This window comes from Cupressus sempervirens, chromosome 10 (genome assembly GCF_028749045.1).
Source record: "Cupressus sempervirens isolate cs-2001-9-10 chromosome 10, ASM2874904v1, whole genome shotgun sequence".
NCBI lineage: Eukaryota > Viridiplantae > Streptophyta > Pinopsida > Cupressales > Cupressaceae > Cupressus > Cupressus sempervirens.
Window position 1 is genome coordinate 288,610,878 of NC_143127.1, and position 27,117 is coordinate 288,637,994.

Here is a 27,117-nt window from a genome sequence, read left to right on the forward strand (position 1 = left end):
CCATCCAATCGTTAAGACATTTTGTTCTTCTTTTTGGCTAAAAGATAAATTGAGAGTTTCATTCTTGATTTTCACATAATTATTGCATGTATATTAATTATATATTGAAAGAATAAAATATGAACTCTTTTTAGTTTGTAATATATACTTTTTTTAAGTTTATAATACAAATAAAAAATTATAAAAAAATAATATTATAACATATATATTTAATTTCATGATATATATTAGATTTGAATTAAATGTATGGAAACATAATTTTATATTATTATAAAAATTTAATTTTACAAAATGTGATCTAGTTAAAAGTTTAAACTAATTTATCGACAACAATTTGATATAAGATATTTCAAATAACTCCATTTATTTTCACTAATATAAAAAATGTAATATTATAATAGATTTTTGTAATTTTTTAAAAATCACCCAAAAATTGAACAATCCAAGTAGCTGTGATATGTAACACGCTTTTCTTGTAGACTAAATGGTGTTGAAGAGATTTGGTTGCATTCTTCTTTACACCTCTTCACTTCAACTGAAAACGTTCTGAAACCCAAAATGGAAATTAAGAAAAGATCGACTTTAAACTTAATGTTAAAAATGCTCCTCAACTTGTAACTCATCTTAGCTGAATGACAATACCAACCGGCGGGACAGCTGGCTATTGATGCTCTTTATAAGCTTCTGCACTCGGCTTTCCAATTCATATTCTTTCTATTCTCATTTTCATTATCTGAAAAAGAAGGGAAAGAGATTTCATCTAATTTTGTTTTGTCATGGCTGCCTCCAATCTTCTCCATTGCATTCTGCTTTTGCTGCTCATATCTGGAGCGTCAAGATCAGTTAATGCCAACTTCAACGATGAAATAAACGTTCTATGGGGGGCTAATATTGTTAAGATACTCAACAATGGCCAGGAGCTACAGCTTTCTCTCACTAAGGATTCTGGTACATTCAAAACAATATTCTTGGTTTCATGTTTCCACAAGAATATTGATCTTTATTATTTTCTAGTTCAGTTGTACTGAAACTTTTGTATCAAGGTTTCAGACTTTATTTTATGATCTATAAGTAGTATAATCATCAATTTTCTGCAATTTATATTACCGTTCATTGTTATTTCAAGATTATTTTGAAAGTTTTGTGTAGTTATTTTAGAACAGATTCTATAATTTATCATCAGAATAAAAGACAAATCAGAATGGAAGATGATTCATTAAGTATGACCTAACATATTGATACAAAGATTTCAGCTTAATTAAATTTTACAATAATAATACACAGGATGATGTGAAACCTTCTAGCTAATTGGTTTTAGAAGTTGTTGGAATTATGTGATATATTGCAAACAAAATACTCTTGGATTTCAAAATCTGATGTTTGATTTTTTGTGTTAGGATCATTAATCCAAACAAAGCACGCGTTCTTGTCCGGAAGCTTCACTATGTTTATGAAGCTTGTTCAAGGATATTCTACGGGCACAGTGACAACATTCTATGTGAGTGGTAGGCTGCTGATTTATGTCATAATAATATGTTGATGAGTGAATCTGAGTATAGGATCATTTTTTGTGGGTGCAGCTTACCTCTCTCGGAGAAAAAAATGATGAGATTGATATGGAATTCATTGGAAATAGTTCCAAAAACCCATACATTTTGCACACCAACATCTTCACTCAAGCCTTAGGAAATCGGGAGCAGCAATTTTCATTATGGTTCGACCCCACGGCTGACTTTCACAACTACACCATCCTTTGGAACCCCTGGCAGATCCTGTAGTTTCTTTCAATCCCTAATCATCCATTTCATTTTAAATCAATCGTTTTAGATTCTTCTGTTTTAATTTTTCCAAGGTTTTAATCTGAAATTGCATATTTGTTCTTGAGACTTATTCAATAATATCAGTTAAAATGAATCATTTAAATAAGTTAAAGTGCCTAATTTTGTCTCTTCTTTGAGATACCTATCTAGTTTTGAGTTCAAAGGAACTACTGAAAGTCGTAAACATGTCATAATTTACCATAATTTAGAGTGTTTTGTGAAAGGCGTCAGTTATGGTTCAACAAGAATGTACTACTATAGAAGTATGAACAACTCCTTTAAGAGCAGTGTGACATGAAATAATATACTCTGTTAAGTAAAGTCCATCATGTAAATTTCCTTCACTGGGTAGATCGACAGATCACTTTAGAAAGTGAAAGCTTAAAATACGTTGTTTAAAAAGATCAAAAAGTTTAAAAAAAAAGACAAATGACATCAATGATCATGCAAAAAAATACTTGGTATCACGTTATTATTATTACTTGTTGTGTATCATTATAATCATTATATTATTTTAAATTACATGTCAATTTTTAACTTTATAATTTGTATATACTAATTTTAATATATGGATCTGGGATATATTATTTTTTATAAAACATTTTTTGATTTGTTGATGACTAGCTAATTTTTTGCACACTTCTTCACCTAGTATTAGGTATGATGGCCATATTACCACTCTGTTATCTATTTATAGATATTATAAATTTATTGTGATGTTCTTCTTTTAATGTAAACATATATATTTTTATAATAATGATATTCTTATCATAAAAAATGTGTAACAAAAATTAACTATCAGTATTCATATAGCATGCATTACAATTTTTCAATAATCATAATTTCTATTATATTTATACAAAATATTATAATAATTTAAAAATTATGTATTTAATGAAATTATAAATATACATATAAAAGTGAAATTATAATTACTTACATTATAGGCAAGTAGCTTAGCCACTACGTGACACTTGTTACTTTTACAACTAAAGATACATTTCATTCAAATCAATAATTACTATCAAAACCATTAAAATAAGTTCAAATATTAGATCCTTTCCTAACTTGAATTATGGTAAATCTCTAGCTTTCCAAAGGATTAAATTCAACAAATTAAAACTCAAAGTATATTGTTTAATCAAAATGGAATATTCAACAACTAAACCCTATCATGATGTTTCAGGTTCATGGTAGATGAAGTACCTGTAAGAGTGTATGGCAACCATGAAAGAGAGGGGGTGGCATACGTAAAGAAAGCCATGGTATTGAGGTCGAGCTTGTGGAATGGAGAAAGATGGGCGCGTGAGAAGATTGATTGGTCTCATGCACCATTTGTGGCTTTCATATCCAATTTCAAGGCAGCAGCCTGCACAAACAGCAGTGAAGCAAATCAGTGCTCTTCAACCACTAATCCTCATTACTGGTGGAATCAAGAACATCTTCGCACCTTGACTGCCCAACAAACACAGCAATTGAAATCGGTTCGCAATACCCATCTTCTATATGACTATTGCAAAGATAAGACTTTTCTACAAAGTAATCAAGCCTTTCCTGAATGTGCCTTCCAAATATCATGAATAAGTGCAGGAACTTTATGGCTATGCTTAGTTATTTACTAATGTATTCCAAAAGGAAATATGTATTCATTAGAGTTTGAACAGTAGTTTCAAATATGGGCATTGGGACTATAAGATGTATAATTCTAGTGAATGCTATTGTGGATTCTATCTATAAGATTGAAACAGCTTCGTGATCTTTATGTCTTGCAAATCCTTGTTCCATCTTCAACTCCTGTGTTAGGATATTTTAATAATATAGCTGCAACAGTTCTGTTGTCATTTTTTAGTATGGTATATTGTAACTTGTTTAGTGACTTCGAACAATTCAAATCGTATGTGGCCACAATAGACTAAAGTTTGAACTTCCATTCCATGCCAATTCCCATCTAGATTTGATCTCATTTTAATGCATTCCTTCATGATACAACTACATATGTATAAATGATATGTTTTGTTCAATTCGAAGTACAATTCTATATCATAGACAGCTGACCTCAAACTGAAACATTTAAATTTCAATACATTGAATCTTGCACTGGAAGTTCACCTGGTACATATTTATCTGATTCATCATTTGTCCTTGTAATTAAAGACAAGCATTTGTATATTTAAACTTATCTAAGAACATCTGCATATCTAAGTATGTTAAAGAGTGCAAAGAGATCTTCTCTAGGAATATTTTGATTGGCTAGAATATAAGGAACTAAGATCTGCATTAGATCACCAAGACACTTTCTTTCTATCACGCTTTGTTTCTATCCATCAACATTTACCTAAGGTTGTACATCTCGTAACTTCTTAGGAGATTGACTAGGGAGAAATTGATTCACATAATTTAGTGGCTTCCAATTTAAGTGTATAATAAAAATAAATAAATATTTTTTGTATATGGTCAAATAAATCAAAAAATTTCAAAAAATAGTAGACATATGTTTGTGAGGTCTATCAAGACACTGATAAAGAAAATTAAAGTTCAATATATTAAGATTGTAAATAATTTGAAAAATGTATATGGTTAGAGATGAGAAGATGTGTGAGATCATGGTGGTAATTTTAAACACACTCCTTGATCATTTATAAACCTAATGATGAGGAAGTTGAGAAATCATCTTGAAAGATTAAAATGTGTAAAGGGACAAAAATGAAGGGAAAATGAGCATTGAACCATATGGGTCATTGCCCAACCCTCTTAACAATACATAACACACTTAGTTTACTATGCACTAAATAAATTAGCTCACATTATAAAATGCAATTTAAACTAGGGTTCCAATTTCTACATAACTGACATATGCATTATGTTTTTCTACATAATTTGTACACATTGTGGAGAGTTGTAAATGTATGCTTCTAAACTAAACATACACAACACATATGTATATAGATACATATATAGCATATGTATATATGCATATTTTTTGAAAAGTGTATGTGTGTGTGTGTGTGTGTGTGTGTGTGTGTGTGTGTGTGTAGATATATATTTGTAGACATCTCTCTCTCTCTCTCTCTCTCTCTCTCTCTCTCTCTCTCTCTCTCTCTCACACACACACACACACACACACACACAGCCCCCCACCCTCCCTCCCTCACTCCCCTAAAACTCTTTATAATATTAAATTACAATGTATATTATTAATGAATGTGGGATTGCAGTTGGATCTATTCAATATACTTAATGAACATGAGATTGTAGCTACATATATTCTCTATGGTGCATGGTATAGTATTGATGAACATGGGATCACAACTACATTGATTCATTATACTATTTTGTGTATAAGAAGTCCTAGTGGGTCCTAAGGTTTTGCAATGGGTCCTAATATATGTTCTAATTGATCATAATGGATCCTAAGTTGTTCTGGGATCACTTATGACTCATTATAAATAATATGTTAATGAATTAGGTAAAGAATGCAATTATTAAGTAATTACACGATATAGTACTCCATAGTGTGAGGTAAATTCTTGATTCAAATATAGGATTTCAGCTATATTTATTCAATGTATAAATATGTGTGAGGAGTCCTAGTGGGTCATAAGGTATCCTAATGTGTTTTAATATAATCTAATTGGTCTTGATGGTCCTAAGGGGTCCTCAGACCACCTAGGAATAATTATGAAGAGTCTAGTTATGAATTATGTTAAGAATGAAACTTTTAGGAATTTCATGATTTAGTACTCCATACAAGGTATATTCTTGATGAAGATGGGATTACAACTACAAATTTTCAATCTACTAATGTGCGTAAGGGGTCTTGGTGGATCCTAAGGTACTCTTAGGATTCATAAGGTATCATAAGGTGTCATAAGCAAATTTAAGATACATTAATTGGTCATAGGACCCCTTAAGACACCTTATTGTGCCTTAGGATCTATAATAATGAATATTAGGGTCCTAGTACATCTCTCTCTCTCTCTCTCTCTCTCTCTCTCTCTCTCTCTCTCTCTCTCTCTCTCTCTCTCTCTCTCTCTCTCTATAGTTATACATAACTCCTATGGGCTATGTAATAGTAAGGCCAAATTTTTAGTGGTTATGAACATGTAGTGGACATTGCCTTTAGGTTTAGATCTCCCACAAGATATGTGGAAATACTAGTTTATACTCCCAAAATCCAAAAAATGAACATTACAACATGTTTGAAGGTCCCACTATTATTTTGCATGATTTTCTACAATACTAATAGTCTAGTTTACATTTTTTATCATTTTTTTTCTTTTAAGCGATGAGTTAGTGCTATTTATTGGTTTATTTTCTTGTGATTTGGTTGTGGGTTAGCATCATGATGCTATGTGTGGGATAAGAAATATCAACAATGTGAAAGAACAAGAGAGGAGAGAATTAACAACAAGAGATGCAAGCATCAAAGTTCTTATCTATAGTCTAATTCTTAAGGGATTAGGTATGGTGAATTGAGAATGTAAGAGAGAATGAGAAAAAAGTCACATCTAACTTATGAAAGTGTTATATTTATATTAAATTGGGCATTTTGTTTTGAAATTTATATATGTATCAAAATTTGAACTTGAAGAATTGTATTTTGTGCATAAAAAGTGAAACATGATTACTATAAGCATAAAATAACTAAATATGATGTCAACTATAATCATTTTAAGAAGTATAAAGATAAAAAATTATTTCACACCCTTTATGGCTTTATAATTAGGAATTTATGGGAGATTGGATGATCTTTTACCTTAGAAGGTCCTAAAGCCAAGTCCTTAATCAAAAGCTCTATTTCATCCAAAACAAGAAAACTAGTCTTCCCTTCACTTGGAGAGACCAATGCCTTTAAAAATACATGTTCAAACTATCTTCAAGAGATTCAATACCTTTACTAGACCTTGGATACAACATATTCAAATCTTTGTCTTATTTCCCAAGGGTTAATTATACTAGTATTATGGGGGTTTGACCATTTATTCTTCACACCAATACACCAAGCTCTAGATGTAGTTTTCTCATACCAAAAAATCAGAAAATAAAGTGGTTTCAAGGATCAATTGAGTCTCAATCACTTGATCTCCTCCAAAACAGTAATTAGGCCTATTATCCCCAATCAGATCACTGTAATAGGTATTTGGGATGCCAAATTTGACCAATAGAGGATCTCTCAAAATAAACTCCATTTCCTTATACCCTTTTGGTAATTTTATCATATTCCATAGTTTCAAATTCATATCAAGTCTCGCACATTCAATTATAGATCTATTTCTCTTTTCTACAATGTCATTTTATTGAGATGCCCTTGGTGTTGTTGATTGTCTTTTATTTCCATTCTATTCACCATAGTGATTGAATTTATTTGATGTAAAATTAACTCCTCTATATAATCTAAGACATTTCAAGGTCCCTCTAGTTTCATTTTCTACTCTAACCTTGTATTTCCCAAACATACAAATGCTTCTAATTTTTCTTTTGAAAACATTACCGACATCATCCTTGACTAATCCTCAAAAAAAAGTATAAATAAATTATCTATGTGATAATTCTCTAGACTAATAGGACCACAAAGATCTATGTGAACTATATCTAATAATTTTTTCATTGATTGTTCCTTTCTAGAGAAACTTGAACAAGTCATTTTTTCAATTTGACATTCCTTTCAGACAACATTCTTCTATTTGTTTACTATCAACATTCCTCTTAAATTTTTATTCTTGCTTTCCTTTTTGGATTGTCAAAGCTTATATGACATAATCTCTTGTACCATAACCATATTTTGTCAACTTTAGCAACAAGACATTGATCTAGTGATGTGTGTAACTTAAAAAGATTGCCTTGTGTGTACTCATTGATAGCAAGTAGTCTTCCATTCTTTTCAAATATTTTAAATTTTCCATTGCTAAACTCAAAATTGAAACCTTTATTATTCAATTGCAAAACACTCTAAATATTGTATAGAAAACCATCAGCCCAATAAACTCCATCACAACCAATATCTTTAGTTAAATTATTTGTACATTTTCCTTTGATCATGTAGGGTGATCCATTCCCAAATTTCATTGATCCTCCATCGCATAGTGTTGGAAATTTGGCTAGCTTACATGGTATGTAGTTATCATTTATGGATAATATAATAAATATTTAGTGAGAAGATCTTAAAGAAAAAATTTTGGGTTGAAGACTTAGAAAAATTGTCTAAGTATCACAAAGTTTATCGGTCAATACAAAGACTATTTTGATCAGTACAATCCACTAAGGCATTTCTAGAATGTGCACAATTAGGTATGGATATAATAGAATATGAAGAGCCTATAGCTATGAGCACAAGGTTGTACAAGTAGTATGGACGAAGATATTCTAGTTTTATAGAGATAGTGTTAAGTAGAAAAAATAGAGAAAAGATAAGGAAATGAATATTTTGGGTTAAGGAATTATTATTTTTACCAAAATAATTACTTGAATAATTAGGGAAGATGACTTGGATGTTAACCCTAAGTTATAAAGAGTTTATTTTTTATACTTAGAAAGTGTGTAAAGGTATAAAGGCCAATAGTACATGTTATTTTGCAATAACTTAGCATAAAGGACAGAACTTGAGATGCAAAGTTTAGAATGTCTCTATAACATTGATAAGATATTGTTTTGAGATGCAAAATTTTGATGTTTGACCACAGAAGTGTGAATATATGATCAATTTACTAAAGAGCAAAAAAAGAAAATCAAATAATGAAGACATATGTACTGTAGTAAGAGGTTTTTGTATTTATCTCTTGTATTGAAGAACATTATTGTATATTGCATGTTTGGGAAGTGGGTTCATCTTGCATATTTTGTGTAACTAGAATAAAAACTCCTAATAGGGTTGAGGCTTCTAGCAAGGCCTAGTTCTCTAACAAGGACTGAGACACTATACAAATATAATAGACTCCTAATAGGTCAATATATTTCACAAGATACTTTTTATTAGTTGATCATTGTGTGGGTACCATCCCCAATGGGGTTTTCCCTTGGCTAGGGTTTCCCTAGTTAACAAAATATGGTGTTATATTTTTCATTATTCTATGCTTGTGTTTATTGTGTAGCATAATTATTTTACTTTCTTATGCAAGTTATAAGTTTGTTGATGATGTTCATAATTGGGTAAAAGTTTGTGAAATACATTCCCCAACTCCTCCCCCCACACCCCCCCCCCCAAACCCTCTCTACATTTCCTACTTCTAATCATTAGTAGATTAGAGCATAGTTACTCATAGAAGGCCTTAAAACTTGAGTAAGCTTTCTATGGATATGGATTAGCTGCAGAAGAATATTGAAGAATCTCTTGAGAAGATTTTTATACTTATATAAAAAAGATATACTCTAAAAGAAAAACCTAAAAATGCAAAAGACTACGTTAAGAAGTTAAAAGATAAGATATATTATATTAAGTCCAAGAAAGAGCCTAAAGATCAGATCAAGGATAGTGATGAACTATCAAGACTAAAGAAAGAGAATAAGATCCTAAAGCATGAGCTAAAGATTACAAATCTAAAGTTAAGCTTAAAATATGATGATAGTAAAATTTAATCTAATTTGAAATCTTAGAATATATATCTAATATCTATCCTTACCAAAGTGACATCTAAGCTTGAGACTAAAAAATTACAATATGTAAAACTTGAGAAGTATAATACAATTGTGAAAGGAGAATTAACTCAGTCTAAGATACATCTTTAAGTTGTATTTCACCAGTGAAAATATTGATGAATGGATCTTTTTATACAGACCTTCTTATGATAAGACTAGCCTTGGATACCTTGAATAAAATTCATCTAAGAGGTTTGAAGAAATTAAAGATTCAGATCTTGCGATCCAACAATTTAAGCATATAGAAGAAAATCAAAACAAGGTTAAGTCTAAAAAATCTAAAGATTTACCTTAGTAGCCTGATAAAGTTGAATCACCTAAAGAAGGAATGAATTCAGAGGTAGATGGTATCTATGAAATGGATTTGGACACAAGAAATGGAAGTTAACAAGTAAGTCATTTAAACCTATTTCTGGTGATAGTTATAATTGTTATGGTTTTGGTCATAGAGCTATTGAATGTAAGAAACCTATATTCAATCATGATAATATTAGAATGTTTAGAAGTACTAACCCTATAGAAAATAGACCTATTGGAGGAACCCATATTATAAGGAATGATATTATGTATTATAAGTGTAACCACTTTTTCCATATAACTAGAGACTACATAGTATGGATTAATCAGTTAGGGCCTAGAAATGGAAACAATGTTATAGTCTATCAGATTTGTAACAACTCTTAGAAAGTAAAGTCCATCAAGATAACTTAGAGGGGGGGAAGTGGGATGGGATACATTATCTAACTATTAAAACATTTATCAACTTTATGAATTCTTAAACAGATGAAAAATATAATTAGAAATCACAACAAGATACTCATACAAAATAACACTAGATATGTTAACAAGGGAAACCCTTGATCAGAGGGAAAACCCCCGTAGGGATGATACCCACAAAATGAATACAACTAATATAAATGTTCCTTATTAGAGGATGGACCCTAGTAGGAGTAAATAAAATACATTTAGTACATATCAATCCCTATTAGGAGACTTTAAATCCCTGTTTGGAGATTCCAACCTTATTAGGAGTTGTAGAAGGCATATGGACCCACTGTCCAAATAGCTTCAAGGGAAAGACCATTGAACTCGCTGTCCAACTGATCTATGTATTATTCCTTGCATAATAATAGAAATGTATAGATCCTTCTTTTTCCTTTGACCAAAATTATCCTCTTTTGATCTTGATACCAAATCACCAACTTTGCATCAAATAATCCCTTGGATCACTTACACACATTTACCAACTTCGCATATCACTTGCACAATTCACACTTCATTTATAAAATTCCCATTTAATAAAAAGTAAAATAGCATTCCTTTATAAGTTATCCTCAAAATAATTACTTGAGTTAGCCTTGAGGCTTTCCCAATTAATTGTAATAGGACCACATTAATATATTACAAATCATTACATCTTTTCATAATTAAAAGTTACTGTTGACTCATAGTCTTTACAACTTTCCACACGTACGACCTCAAACCTTGTACACTCACTAAAATCACCATCAAGTTTTCTTCTATCACTATCTAACTTTTCTCATCTTGATTCTATCTCAGTTAGGAGATACAATCCAAACATTCAAAATTGCTTCTAAGGTACTCTATTTGTATACTATCATTTGTAAATCTTGAATAAATTTCACAAGACTTTGACCTTCTATATGTGCACTTAGCCATGCCATAAAAATATAGTGTAGAACACATCCTTAACTACACTTAACCTTATCATCAATACACAATCTATACGACCTCATTATTTTCTTGTTACTATATTAGTTTGTTAGAAACTACTAACGCAAGGAAACCAAAGGAAACTAGGGCCAAAGGCACACCCAACTACGAAGACCACCTATGAGAGTAAACATAGAGGAAACACAACACAAAGAATAGAAACAAAAGGAGATAGAAGATAAAAATACTTATTGAATCACCAAATCATCAACATACATGTGTAGATGTAAGGCCTTCTGGACTACAACCAACAATACAATTCAAACTTTGAGCTTCAATTATGGTATTTACATTCTAACTCTTCGAGACAAAACTATCCCCTAACTCACACTAGTAGGAACTCAACACAAATAGGAACTTGACACCAACTAGGATCTTGGTACCAATAGGAACTCGACATCAATAAGGAACTTGGTACCAATGAGCACTTGGCACCAACAGACACTTGGTACCAACAGAACTCGAGACTAACTAGGAACTTGGTAGAACTGGAAGAAGGAAAAAAATGAGTAGGATTACAAGGCAACCTAGGATGCTCTTGCATCAGACAACTAGCGTTGAAAGAAATGATTCTCCTTAATCATTAAGATGTCACAATCTAAGTTGAATCCATATTTGATTGAAAAATTCATCTAGCATCTTCAACTGGTCTAGATTCTTCCACTTCACCAAATACTCATAGTAATCTCTTCCTCTTGTACTTTTACTAACTCTCTAGCCCAATTCCTATTCAACCTCTTCAATATGTTTCTTAGGATAATCATCTTATACAATAACTTCATCATCTAACTCATGATACTTATACAAATCAACAACATTGAATGCAGGAGATATATCCATATCATCAGGTAACTCAACTTCATAAGCATTACCATTGTCAAACTTCCTCAAGACCTTATAAGGTCCAAACTTCTTTATCTTCATCTTACTATATGTTCCACTAGGAAATCTACCTTTCTTTAAATGAACCATCACCTCATCACCAACTTTAAAATTATGATGCCTTCTAGACTTATCAACATTCTCCTTATACTTCTGATTACTTTGTTCCAACCTCAAATTCACTTCTTTATGAAAAGTATCCATAAAATCAAAAAATTATTTCCTTGCATCACTTTTATTTTCTTCACTAGAAACATCCTCAAATCTATTATTCCTCTAGGCTACATTCCAGTGACAATCTCAAAAGGTGTTTTCCATGTACTCCTATTCACAAAATTATAATATGAAAATTCATCTTGTGCCAACACTATATCCTAATTATATGGTTTATCTCCAACTAAACAACACAGCAAATTACCCAAGCTTCTATTTACAACCTCTATTTGTCCATCTATCTTTGGATGGAATGTAGAATTAAACTTTAACACAATACCCATCTTCTTTCACCAAGTCCTCCAAAAGTAACCAACAAACTTACTATCTCTATAAGGAAATATACTTCTTTGTAATCCATGCAATCTAACAATATCTTTGAAGAAAATTTCACCAACATGCTTAGCATCTAATGTCTTCTTACATGGTATGAAATGTGTCATTTTAGAAAATCTATCCACAAAAAAATATATAGAATCATACCCTTTTAATGTCTTAGGTAATCCAAGAACAAAATTCATACTAATGTCATTCCAAGGTTTCTCAGGAACAAAAATAGGTGTATACAAACTAGTATTCTGACTTACTCCTTTTGTAACTTGAAAAACTCCACAACTCCTTACAAACTTCTAAAAATCCTTATACATTTGTGGCCAATAATACTTATCCTTCAACAAAATCAATGTTTTATCAATTCCAAAATGTCCAACCAATCCTCCACTATGTTTTTCCTTAAAATCGAATTCAACCTCATAGAAATTCTAGGGATACACAACTAATTTCCTTTACACAACATACCTTATTTTATAAAATACTCAACAAACTTACATGGTTGTTCTATCAAACTAGGTGTTATGCACTCTCTCCATATCTTAGAAAAATTAGGGTTAGTAGCATAGAACTCTTTCATTTCATCCAAACCAAGAACTTCACCCTTCATCTCAATCAACAAAGAACATCTTCTTCTAAATGCATTAGAAACTAGGTTAGTGACTCCATTTTTATGATTAATCACAAATGTGAAACTTTTTAAGTATTCAACCCACTTTTTATGTCTCTAATTGAATTTATGTTAACTTCCAAAGTACTGTATAGCTTTATGATTAGTATACAATAAAAAATTCTTAGGAATCAAATAATGTATCCACTTCTTCAAGGCTTGAAAAATTGCATAAAAATCTTGATCATACACAAAATAGTTCCTTTTAGCATCATTCAACTTCTCACTAAAGAAAGAAATAGGTTTAATTTCTTGACTCAACATAGCTCTTATTGCTTTTCCACTTGCGTCACATTCAACTTGAAATACCTTATTGAAATGAGGCAAAGCCAATATAGGTAACTCAACAACCTTTTGTTTCAAAGTCTGAAAACTCTTATCAACTCTATGTGTCCACTTGAAATCATTTTTGTCTCCTCTCATTGTCTCATTCATAGCATCACATACAAAACTAAAATTCTTTATAAACTTCCTATAAAAACTATCCAAACCATGAAATGATCTTACCTCTGTAGATGCTCAAAAATGGTTCGCATCTACGATTTCATCATGTCTTCTTACTAATTTATCCCATTTTCTCATTCCACTAACTATGATCTTTTGGCCAACCTGATTGTATCTCAACGGTGTCTATCATCATTCATATCCTCTTTCACATGAATTTCACATCATTTTAGAATCATATCATATCAACTCAAAACCATTTCAAATCAACTCAAAATCACCAAAATCAGTCTTAATCAACCTAGAAACATATCAAACACCCCAAATCAATCATCATTTGTCTGATCCTAGGCATTGTTATGGCTTTCAGTGCCTTGGAAACCTATCAATCTATCAAATCTTATCAATCTGAACTTAGTACTGTCATGGCTCTCAATGCTAGGTCAAACCATCATTCATGTCATCTGATCTTTGACATCATTAAGTCTTTCAATGTTAGATCATGGCATTATCAACCATTTTAATAATATTAACTGTGTTTGTTGATATTATTATGATCAACCCTATCAACCAATTTCAATCCTATAGCATTTTACAATGTTAGTTAAATGTTACATATCTTTAGTTCATGTCATATGTCCTTGGCATGTTATCAATTTTGATCAATCAATTTGACCATGGCTTTGGTCTACCATCATCATCCTAGTTGATTTCCATTATCATCACACTTCATCAAAGGATACTGTTGCACTTATTAAATCAAACTGACCAATCATTTACTAATTTTCTCTATAGGATTAAATAACCCATAATTTAATCTTATCATTCTTACTAATTATTCTTCCTAATTGTCATCCTCAATAAATTAATTAATTTTATTAATTAATTGCTTTATCATTCATAAACCATGGAAATTCTTAATTTCCTAGGTCATATTTTGCACCATTAATCCGATTTTCACTAGTTTCTATTTTGTGGAATAAAGGATTTTTAATTCAAATATTCCACATAATATTGACATCATCATGACATATGGGTGTGACACCTCATGGATTCTCCATTGACACCTGGATAAGATATGTCATTATTTAAGATTCTTATTCTCTTACGCACATCCATATTTTTCTTCCTTTGTCATAGATTCTAGGCTTTAAGTGGGTGTGAGGTGTTATATGATGCATCATAGATTCTCAACCATGTTTAGCCTTGTTTGACTTCCAAGCATCATAGAATCCTATACTTGGAATCTTGTGTCATATGTGTCATAGATTCTTAAAGGAATCTCTTGCCATGTCGCATATCTAAGGGTGAAAAATCCAATGCTGTCACCTTGTGCTTTGATTATAAAATGAGCTTTCTTTCTCTCATTTATGGTCCCTAGTTTTCTCCAATTGTGCCCTTCTAAGCCCCAATTGCACCATGGATGCAATTTGCACTGTCTAGGCACACTTGGGAGGGTAGATTTCAAAAATCTAGTTTTTGGGTATCATTTAGGGCAGAATTCCCCATAGCCTACACCTAGGCTCCCAACTACACCCAGAAACTACCAAATGTTCCCAAACTAGCCCCAAATACACCATGGGGATAGTTAGCACTATTTGAGAACACTTGGGGGTATTCTAAGCCATTTTAGCCTTTTGGGGCATAGTCTCCTCTGTTAGAGCACACTTGGTTCACAGAAAGCCCCTATTTCAATCAAAATTTGCTCTTATGATTTATGTTTGCTTCTAGGACCTAGATTAGAGGTTTTTGTGTTACTGATGGTTTGTTTGTAGCATGCAAAAAGCATTGGATGAAGACTAATCATTGAAAACTACTAATGATTGTTTGCAAGACATTGTCGAAGACCTTGTATGTCTGTCAAAACCATGTGTGTGGATTTCCTAGATTAGATAACACTTTGTTTGGTCTTTAAAATAAACTTTTTCTTTTCTTCTTGGCATGTCTAAAATGTTTAAATCTTTAGAAGTTGCATGGATGTATCCTCTCCCCTCACCATTCATGGATCTTGGGTGTAAGAGAAATCCATGTAACTTCTATAGTGAACCCTGCCTTGGACCAAGATATCCAATATTGGGTATGCCAAGGGACAACTTTAGAGTGGTAACAAGCCAAAGCCAGGTCAATGTTCCAGCCACTATATAAAATTTGATTACAGTGAAAGGCATATTAGTGGTATTGTTGCGTGATAGCTCTCCTCTAGTACCTTATGGTGCATCAAACCCTAGTTCTTGGGGCTAGGAAACCTTCTGTAGAAATTTATCCTTCACTTGCAGAATAGAATTCCCTCACTAAAAATTGTGCTTTAGTGTCCAAAATCCTTTCTATCCACTAGCTTAAGGGGTCACCCATGCCCATTAAGACATCCTACATTCCTATGGCCCTTAGTAGAGACAACAGTCCTTTGGGAAGTCATGCCCCTTGGGAAGCAGATCTTGGTAGCCCCAAGAAGTGAATGTGTTGAAAGAGGGAGCTTGTGGTGCCAAGATCCTAGGCTTTTTTCTCTAGATAAGCATGGCTAAACTTCAGTTCAAGTAGGAATTTAGTGGATATATTCCTAAATCCTAGGTTGTGGTGTGCTTGTTCACTTTTAACAACAGTTATTCTTGTCTTAATGTATGTTGCATGTGTTTAAAACATTAATTAAGGTAACAAAAAACTCTCAAATTTACACCTTGAACCTTTTCAAAACATAAAACACTACCAAAATATTGTAACCTTGTCAAAACTTTGTAAACTTTGGTCCAATACATTCAAAACTTGGGAAACATGGAATACTACATCCGTAGAAATGCTTGGCATACCTTAGGTTTCATATTTGCATAGAACCCACTTGCATTCACCCTATTTTAGGCCTCATATTTGCGTCATATAGGCTTCATATCTCATCTTCTAGTCCTCATTATGCATCCCTCATCCTTCACATTGCATTCATTATATTTTAGTTTACATCCTTTAGTCTTTGCATTTCAACCCCAAAACTTGCATTTTGCATTGTCCATCTTGCATCTTTGCATACCCAACCTTCATCATGAAAAATTTAGACATCATCATTATGGGTGTCATAAACATCATTTTGAACCTCTATTCTATTCTTAACATTTTCCTCTGCTATTTACCTCACTGTGGCATCAATCTGGAAACCCTGGCACCTAAAATTGCCTTAGTTTCAACCCAACTTCCCAACTACGCTCTGAAACTAAAATTTGTGCTCAAACTAGCCCCAACTACACCCTAGGTGTAATTGGTACTATCTAGGCACACTTGGTAGTCTAAAAATCCAATTTAGGCTTCTAAACAACATTTTGAGGCTTCAACAGTATCATTAAGTACCTGGACAGGCCCCCCTGTCTTAGCATGCCCTGATTTGCATTTTGCATCTCCTAACCTTCATTTTCTTCACTTAGGAAATAATTCCTTAGGTAATAATCTCCATTTTTCATCTCCTAACCCATCCTAACATGAACCCCTACATCCTAGCTTCTAGGCATAGTAACTTGACAACCACCTTGCTCAGATTCAGCAAACATTCATCCCAGCTTCCCAACTGCGCCATGAAACTACCAACTACACCCAAATTAGCCCCAACTAGACCATAGGCATTTTTTTTTTTTTTGGAGCACACTTGGTGCTATCAGGGTGTAGTTGGGTACCTATATGACCATTCTAGGCCCTGAAACTGCATTTTAGGACCCCAAAATTGCATTTAGGAGCCTCTGTACCTCCTCATTTTGCATTTTACCCAAAACCAAATCTTGCAGCAAAAATATCATTATTCATATTAGTACCTTTCCATTTTGTATATATGCTCAGCATCATCATCATTTTGAGCCCCCTAAATGTCATTTTGAACCCCTAAAACCTTTGAATTTAGTCAAAATTTTGAACAAAGTATGAGTCTTAGAGTATCTCCTGGTGTTGATGGATGATGGATCTTCACTATTCTTTTTATCTTTTCTTATAATTTTCTTTGGTCAAACCCTATTTATGTCTTGATATATTTGACCTTGTCATCTTCATCATTTTGGTCTTTTTTACCTTTTATCACTTTTTGGTCAAGATCCAAAGTCCATTATTGCAAGGTTAAACTCTTAGAAAAAATACCTTCTAAGGATTTCTACTAAGTTCAAAAACTTTTCATACACCCTTGCCAATACATTTTCATATTCCTAAATATCATTTTGACTTACCCTAGTAGTATATTCCCTTCATCTTGCATTGTTAAAAACCTTAGCATCATTTCCACTATCAAACCTTATCAACTTGTCTATCAACCAATTTGTCTTCTTGATCACTTATCCTCACTTTACATATCCTAAAAATTAGTATTCACCCTAGAACACCATCTCTTGCATAGTCCACCTTGCATGTATCAACCCCTAGGATCATTACCAAGTCCAAAATCCAACCCTAACCTTCATTTTTCATATTATAGGGTCATTTTCATCTCCTCTAGTCAAACCTCCAAAATGTCACTTTACATTTGCATTTACATAGATTCCCTAGAACATTTTCATCTTGCATGTCAAAATCCCAATTCATTCGGCATTTTCCTAGGTTTCATAACATCCCTAAACACATAAAAATCCCAAAAAACACACATATCTTGCATACCCACATCCTACTTATCAAGTTTTGTCCTATTTTACCAACTGCACCCTTGTTTTACCAACTACACACTTCAAGTGCATAATTGGTAGTTTCAAAGTGTACTTGGTAATTAGGTACTTCATTCTAGGTTTCAAAACCCTAATCTGCACATCCGCACCTTGCATTGCATCCCTAAACCTTGTGAAACACTCTAAAACACTCAAATCATTCACATTTTTCATTTTAGGCACCTTAACACCTCTATTTACCCATTGCATACCTCCTACTTACCAACTTCTTACCTCTAGGGTGAGCATAGTTGGTATTTTAGGTGCACACTTGGGAGGTAGGGAGTTCATTTAGGTTTTCCTCCACTTCATTTGCATCCTTATGTATCATGCTAGCATTCACTATGACACAATCAGCTCGAATACCTAAAGAACTTTACCAACCCTTTTTTTCTAAGGCACCAACACAACTAAAACCTCATCCAAGACAAAAGGAGAGCAATAAAACACAAAAAACCTTTGACAAAGACCAAATTGAGGCATCACAACCATTACTTGTGGACCTCTTAAACATGTATCTGCAAGATCACCATAACCAAGAGATGATGCAACAAACCTTAGACAATGTACCTACCATGAGGTTTCCTTCAAACACTTCCCCTACACATGGGATGGTTCAGTGGAGCCTTGACTTTGAACCTATATTTGTGCCAATACCACTCAGAGGTGGAAGCATACCAACCACACTCAAGGATGAACAAACACATTCCTTTGAATTCAGCAAACCCAATGAAAGTACCTTCAACTATAATACATCAAACACACAACAAGGTATCATACACCTAAGTGATGTACAAAGGAAAATTCTTATTGACATTAAACCTATTCCCAAAAAAGAATGCACATCATTGTCAAGTCAATATGATGTTCCACGAAGAAACCTATAAAACACAATGGTGCCAAAACAACAATACAAACATCATGGTCAATTTGCAAGGACATAACCAACTATCTCGACAACATCAACTTGCAATAGTCCAAGGGCTTAATGTTTCCAACACACATTCAACATATCAACAACAACATCAACCACAAGAACAACAACCTTAAGTGGTGCAAGGATCTAATGTCCCTAACACACAATCCAATGTAAACCAACTTGACTTACATGCAATGTATCAACAACAATTCCAACAACAACAAGCCATGTTTGCTAAACAACAAAGCAACTCAAATAATAGTTGGAATACCAAAGACATCTTAAGCAACAAATTGCATACCAACAATATTTGTTACAACAAAAACATGTGCCACAACAACCTCAACAGATACCTCTACAACAATAGTCACATACATGGTCTCATATACAATCGACAGAGGTATCTCAACAACAACCACAAAAAATGTCACAAAAACTACCACAACAACACATGGTACATCAATTTCAGTTCATATCAAAACAAGTGCCACATCAAATACCACAAGTACACCAACATATCTCATAGTAGGGACCCTTTTGTCTTCAAGGTACTAACATACCTCCACCACCTAGTGACACATCACCAAAGTCATTAGACATAGAAATGTCAGAACTAAGTAGACATAGCTCTTGCCATAGCAAATGGTCTACTCATAGGCACAAAAGACTTGAAGGGAAAGCTATTGTGAAAAACCCTAATGAAGAGCTATTACAAAAATTCAAGCAACTTTCCAAACAAGTTGAGGCATTGGGAGTCAAAAAGAAATAGGCTCTATATATAGAAAGGGACCTACATCCTAATCCATTTGATAAAAATTTGTATATGCCTCCATTCCCAAAACACTTTGAGGCTACAAGGTTTGAAAAATATTGAGGAAAAGGCAACCCTCTTGATCACATCCATGAATTTTGTGCCTCTTGTACCAAACTCAGTGATGAGCCCACTTACCTCATGAGATTGTTCCCCCATTCTCTAGGTGGGCCCACACTTGAATGGTACTCCAAACTTCCTCATACCATCAAATCTTAGTTAGATCTAGCAGACAAGTTCATCTCCCATTTTTACTTTAACATTATAAATGAGGTGACACTTTTTGATTTGTGCTCAGCTAAAAAAAATATGGGAGAACCATTTATCACATTCTTACTTTGCAAGAGAAGCTTAGTTAGTCAATGCTCACTAGACATTCCTGAAGAACCACAAGTTAACATGTGCATTGAAAACTTAGTCCTAAACATGATGTATGAACTCAAAATCAAGATTCCAAGCACCATTTCTAAATTGTTGAAAAAAGGGGCTAGTATTGAAGATGCTCTTATCCATAAGGGAATCCTCAAGACAAACAAGGAAAACACAAACACCAATTTATCTAATGACAAGGCAAAAATTTTCTCCAAAAACAAGAATGTGACTAATGATGTTATTATGGATGCACATATGATTATCATAGCACAACCTTACCTAACTTTGAAAGGTTCAAACCCTATGAATTCGCAAACTCCCAATCAAACATCAGCCCCACAACAGAAGACTAAGACTTCTACGTAGGACAAACCCCAAAGACACCCTAGAACCAAGGACATGAAATTCACACCACAAGGGATACCTCTTGAGACTGCACTACAATAATTACCCAATAATAACTTCCTATAGTTACCCCTGATCAAGGGCGAACCATTAACTAAGGCAAATTGGTGAGATGACAAAAAAATTTATGATTACCACTGCACCAAAGGACATAAGACCTCATCATGCTTCCAACTAAAGCATGCAATACAAGACCTTATTGATGATGGTTTAATCACTATTGATCCATCACTATTAGCATCCAACTTTGATCACACTATCTTCAAAGATCCTTTGGGTAATCATGACAAAGAGAAACCCTCTAGTTCAAACTCAAACTCACAAGGTAATGTGAATTACATACACATTGGATATGACTACACCATTGACTATTTCAATGAGTTAGATTCCCACATATGCACATTCACCTTAAAGGTTGAAGACCCTCATTTCACTATCACTACATGCCATACCAAGATAACCCTACCTAGAGCCCCATCTAGACCTACTACTTCTACTAGACCTGCACCTCCTAGTAGACCTGTTGCTCCTACTTCATCTGATTATAGCCTTATTGAATAGCTTGGCAAGACCCCTACACAAATATCCATCTTGGACTTACTATGTGAATCTCCCCAAGATTAGAAGATCTTGTATCAAGCCCTTAAAAGTCCCAGATAACATTGATGTTTCCCAATTCCAAGCCATCATTGGGAACCTATCTACATCACAACATATCACCTTTTCCCCTCAAGATATTCCTAAAGACAAACCCAACCACAATGATCCCCTCCACCTTGAAGTCTTTTTCTACAGTGTTAAAGTCAAATGTGTCTTGATAGATGGAGGAGTAGGGCTGAATATCTGTACACTTAAAGTAGTCAAAGGTTTGGGTTATTTTGAAAATGATGTGGATCCCTCTCAAAGGATCACAATCAAAGCCTATGATGATGGTGAATTCTTCTCTATAGGGTTCATCATCTTACCTAGCTACTGAGAACACTTTATTCCAAGTCCTAGATATAGAAATGAACTACAACATGATGCTAGGCCACCCATGGATCCATGCTATGAAAGAAGTGCCTTCTACATATCACCAGTGCTTAAAATTCTCCTATAATAATGTAGAGGTCACCATTTCAAGTGATCCAAATCCCTTCTAATTCTATGCCAATCTTAGAGGAACCACTGCATACTAGGTCCCAATAAACCATGTAGAAAATCCACTTGAGTCTTCCAAGTATGTTGATCCTTCCACAGTCACACCCACATTCAAAGGAAAGCTCAAAATCCAAGACCAAGGTTGCAATGAGTACTCCATGTTGCATGCCTTTCACATTGGGAAACTTCCTTTATCCCCCAATCCATATGGTAAACCTCAACTTATACAAAATAAGCCTATGTTTGCACTTCAAAAGAAACCTTCTATGGCTTTCACTAGTGGAGGTGGACTACATGAAGAACATGTCTATGAAAATACCTCTACATGGATTAAAAAGGCTAAAGTAGAACAAGAACTTACTCCTATATCCCCCGATGAGTATGGACTTGGATTCACCATCATGTAGAAAAAGGGATATGATGGATGTAGTGGCCTAGGACCTCAAAAGTAAGGCAGTGTTCAACCCATCACTGCATCAAGACAACCTTGAAGCTTGGGACTTGGATTCAAACCATTTGTTTTGGGCCTTCCCAATACTGAGTCATCCTCGTCTAAGGATGTGAATGCCTCAAACAATAACAAGGCATCTGAGAACACCCAACCCAGACCCAAAAAAATCTATATCTAACATTGATGATCCTAATACCTCCCTCAGTCTTGATCATATGTTTATGGACCCAAATAGCCTACCTATGGAAGATAAACATGTAAATCCACCTATTTCTCAAACCAATTCTTCACCTTGGATCAAAACATTCTAGGATCCAAGCCCTCCTGCTTCTAAACATGAACCTAATGATATTACTAAAGTAGATATCCATATATTTGCCTTTGACCAAAGCTTATTCAACACCAATGATGGTATTTCCCTAGTTTTCCCTAAACTTATTGATTGGAACCAACAAGGACAACCAACGTTTGACCAGTTTGAAAATAAAGACATTGTCACAAAATTCTTTGAGCTTTGAGAAGATTTACCATAAGGTATCACTAGTCTAGATTTTCCATTGATCTAAACATCATGGCATATTTCAGGGATTCAACTCCATCTTCCAGTCACAAAATTGAGAAAATAACAAAAAAAGACACAAGTAGGTCTCTTGGTGAAAATTGAAAGGCAACATTAGACCATGAAAAAGTAAAAATAAAGGACGTATCCAAGGGTGAAAACCTCTCTGAGTGCCCGAAGATGAAAGATTGGACACACCCCCATTGAAGGAAAGATCAACATTACATGTGGAAATGATAGAAGAGATTAATCTGGGAACTCCTAACAACCCCAAGGTCATACACTTTGTAGCCTCATTATCACGAGAGGAAAAGGATGAATTTGTTAGATTCTTTCTAGAGAGGTACATTAACTTTGCATGATCTTATGTGGACATGCCTAGATTAGATCTTGAACTAGTCCTTCATCACTTACCACTCAAACCAAGAATGAAACTAGTAAAGAAAAAGTTGAGAAAAATGCATCCTCAAGTTTCCCTCCTTGTCAAAGTTGAATTGAAGAAATTATTGGATGATGGCTTCATAAGACCCATTGATTTTGAAAAGTGGATATCTAATCTAGTACTAGTAAGAAAAAACTCTGGGGGCTTTTGAATATGCATTGACTTCCATGATCTAAACAAGGCATGTCCTAAGGATGATTTTCCTTTACCAAATATAGATATCATTGTAGACATGACAACTGGGTATGAGATGTTATCACTAATGGATGGCTTTTCTAGCTATAATCAGATAAGAATAGCCCCTAAAGATCAACACAAAACATCTTTTACATGCCCTTGGGGAACATAATACTGGAATGTTATGCCATTTGGTCTTAAAAATGTCAGGGCAACGTATCAATGAGCAATGACTACCATCTTCCATGATTTCATGCATATCCTAATGGAAGACTATGTTGATGACTTAGTTTGCAAATCCTATAAAAGAAAAGATCATTTGGGCATCTTAGATCAAATATTCAATAGAATGGATAGCTATAAGCTTCATCTAAATCCAAAAAAGTGTGTATTTGGGGTTGTTTCTAGAAAGCTCCTAGGATACATTATTTCTCAATGAGACATTGAGGTGGATCCTGAGAAAGTAAAAGAAATACTTGACATGCCCCCTCCAACAAATCTAAAAACCTTAAGAGGACTACAAGGGAGATTACAGTCTATTTGCAAATTCATTGCACATCTGGCGGATAAGTGTCACTCCTTTCAACACCTCTTACCTAAGGGAGTATCCTTTCAATGGAACAAGTAGTGCCAAGAATATTTCCAACAACTCAAGGATTATCTCCTACATCCACCAATTTTAATGGCTCCTATTCCAAGAAAACCATTCATTCTATACATATCTAGTATAGATACAACATTAGGAGCTCTCTTAGCACAAGATGATGAACAAGGGTGAGATCGAGTCATATAGTAAATTAGTAGAACACTTGTGGACTATGAACTAAATTATTCTCTTATTGAGTAAGCTTTCCTTGCTATTGTCTTTATAGCCCAAAAGCTAAGACATTACATACTCCATCAAAAAAAAATGCTCATCTCTAAGATTGACCCATTGAAGTATCTCCTAAGCAAAGCTTCTCTGATAAGGCACTTAGCCAAATGGGTCATAATCCTTAGTGAATTTGACATATATGTAGACAGAAAGGCAATCAAAGGGCAAGTGATAGTAGATCAATTAGTAGAAGCATCTATGATAGATGATCACCCCATGTTGATAGACTTTCCAAATGAGGCCATATTTCACATGGATATAGCTAATGAATAGAATCTTTACTTTGATGGATCGCATACATGAAATGGTTTAGGAGCTAGCATTATGTTTATCACTCCCCAAGGAGACATAATCCCCATGTCATATAGGATAGCATTCCATTGTGCAAACAACATAGAAAAATATGAGGCATTGATCATAAGACTCAAGATAGCTATCCAATGGAACATTCAACATTTACAATTCTTTGGTAATTACCATTTGGTCATCCACCAAGTCAATGATGACTATGAAACCAAAGATGATAAGTTAATGCCTTACAAGTAGATGGTAGACTTCCTTAAGTCTAAATTTGTCACTATTTCTTTTTGTCAGCTACCAAGAATACATAACAAGCAAGATAATTCTATTCCTACCATCACTTCTATGATTGATATTCCTCAAAATGTGGCATGTGTAAATTCTTTGTTGAGAAACTTTTGATTTCTGCATTTGAGCTCCCTCAATCTGAGTTTGTGTGTGAACTTGTTGGTCCCAATTCTCCCTGGTACCAAGACATTTATTATTACCTACATGCCCAAATCCTACCACCCAACTTATCCAAAAATGATCATCAAACCTTTATCCATCAAGCCACTAGATATGTCATAATTAGTGATACCCTTTAGAAGATATCATTTGACCAAACCCTTATCAGATGCCTTGACTTGCAAGAAACTAAAATTGCCTTACATGAGGTTCATGAAGGTATATGTGGAGGTCATTTCAATGGTCTAATTCTCACTAAGAAACTTGTTAGAGTTGGATACTATTGGCCAACCATGGAACAAGATGCACATGATTTTTCCAAAACATGTCATAAATGTTAGATACATAGCAATCTAATCCATGCACTAGAACAAGAATTGCAGCTAGTCATATTGCCATGGCCCTTTTCACAATGGGAATTTGATCTTATTGGAGCTATTTCTCCTCTTTCCTCTAATGGTCATAAGTTCATTATCAGAGTAACAAAATATTTCACCAAGTGGGTTGAAGCTATCCCTCTAACCTTCACTACCGAAAAGAAAATTTCAAGGTTTATTCTAAACTACATCATCTATCGATATGGAGTCCCCTTGGCTATCATTACTGACCATGGTAGTTCATTTCATAAAAAAGATGTAGACAAGCTTTGTAAGAAGTACAAAATATACCATAGATATTCTAGTATTGACCATCCATAGCGTAATGGCCAAGCAAAAGCATCGAATAAGACCATTCTTAAGATTCTCCAAAAGACTGTCAATGATTCTAGCCAAGACTAGCACCTACAACTAAATCCAACTCTTCGGGCCTACCAAAAAAGTGTGTGTACTCCTACTAGTGCAACACCATACTCTCTTGTCTATGGAACTAAGGCCATACTTCCCATTGAAGTTGAAATTCCATCATTAAGAGTATCCCTACAAAATGTTGTTGATGATGAAAACTACTAAATATCTAGACTCCATGAGTTGGAAATGCTTGATGAATGGAGACAAGCTGCCTTGACACATTTGCAAGCTTACCAAAATTGACTCAAACAAAGCTATAACAAGAAATTTTAGGTCATCATTTTGAGATTTGTGATCTAGTCTTGAAGATGAACTACAAGACTCAGCAGCATAGAGAAAAACAAGGTAAATTTGAACCAAGTTGGGAAGGACCTTATGTAGTTACTACATCATTTGGGTCCAATGTATATCAACTTGTGACTCTAGAGGATGAACCACTACCCATATCCATCAATAGAATGCATTTTTGCAAGTATTACATTTGATTCTATCTTAAAGTGCTGAAAAAATATCAAAAAAAGGGCAAAAAGTCTTTTAAAAATATCAAAAAAATAGCAAAAAGTCATGAAAAAATGGATAGCTTGATGAAAACTTGGCAAACAAGCATCTTGGCACAAAAATTTGAGTCAAGAAAAAAATTTCATCCAAAAGTGAAAACCTAGCAAATAGGTGCTTTGGGCAAGTACCATGGTGAAAACCTAGCAAATAGGTGCCATGTGTAATTAATTATTGCTCCTCCATCTATCAGGATTCCATCTAGTATTTTCCCCCTCTTTTTTCCATTCCCTAATCATATCCATCATATTGCAAGACATCCTTGGCTCCTTGACCATGGCTCATGAATTGGTTAATATCCATTGTTATCCTACCTAATGCATCACTAGTCTGTACATACTCTGTCATTGGCCTTTGTACATAGTTTGTGTCTTGTCTGAGGGCATATTACCTACATAGTGCATACGTTTGAATTTGAACTGGGGGCATAGCCCTAAGCACTTTTTATCTATTGGACTTATTACATAATAAATTGGAGCTAACACTTGTATATG

The 27,117-nt window shown here is 33.8% G+C and overlaps 1 protein-coding gene across 1 annotated transcript; it reads left to right on the forward strand.

The window, feature by feature from the left end:
• The first annotated feature begins 776 nt into the window (after positions 1-776).
• On the forward strand, positions 777-3,400 carry LOC149533788 (xyloglucan endotransglucosylase protein 7-like). The gene is made up of 4 exons (XM_089805912.1): positions 777-948; positions 1,398-1,498; positions 1,581-1,774; positions 3,007-3,400. The coding sequence occupies exons 1-4, from the start codon at positions 777-779 to the stop codon at positions 3,398-3,400; spliced, it is 861 nt and encodes a 286-aa protein (XP_089662038.1).
• The last annotated feature ends 23,717 nt before the right edge of the window (positions 3,401-27,117 follow it).

Bases quoted from the DNA above. Each gene is read 5' to 3' on its own strand.
- LOC149533788 (XM_089805912.1), top strand. From the start codon at position 777: ATGGCTGCCTCCAATCTTCTCCATTGCATTCTGCTTTTGCTGCTCATA. The intron at 949-1,397 runs GTACATTCAAAA...TTTTTGTGTTAG, and splicing joins TTCTCTCACTAAGGATTCTG to GATCATTAATCCAAACAAAG. The intron at 1,775-3,006 runs GTAGTTTCTTTC...ATGATGTTTCAG, and splicing joins TGGAACCCCTGGCAGATCCT to GTTCATGGTAGATGAAGTAC.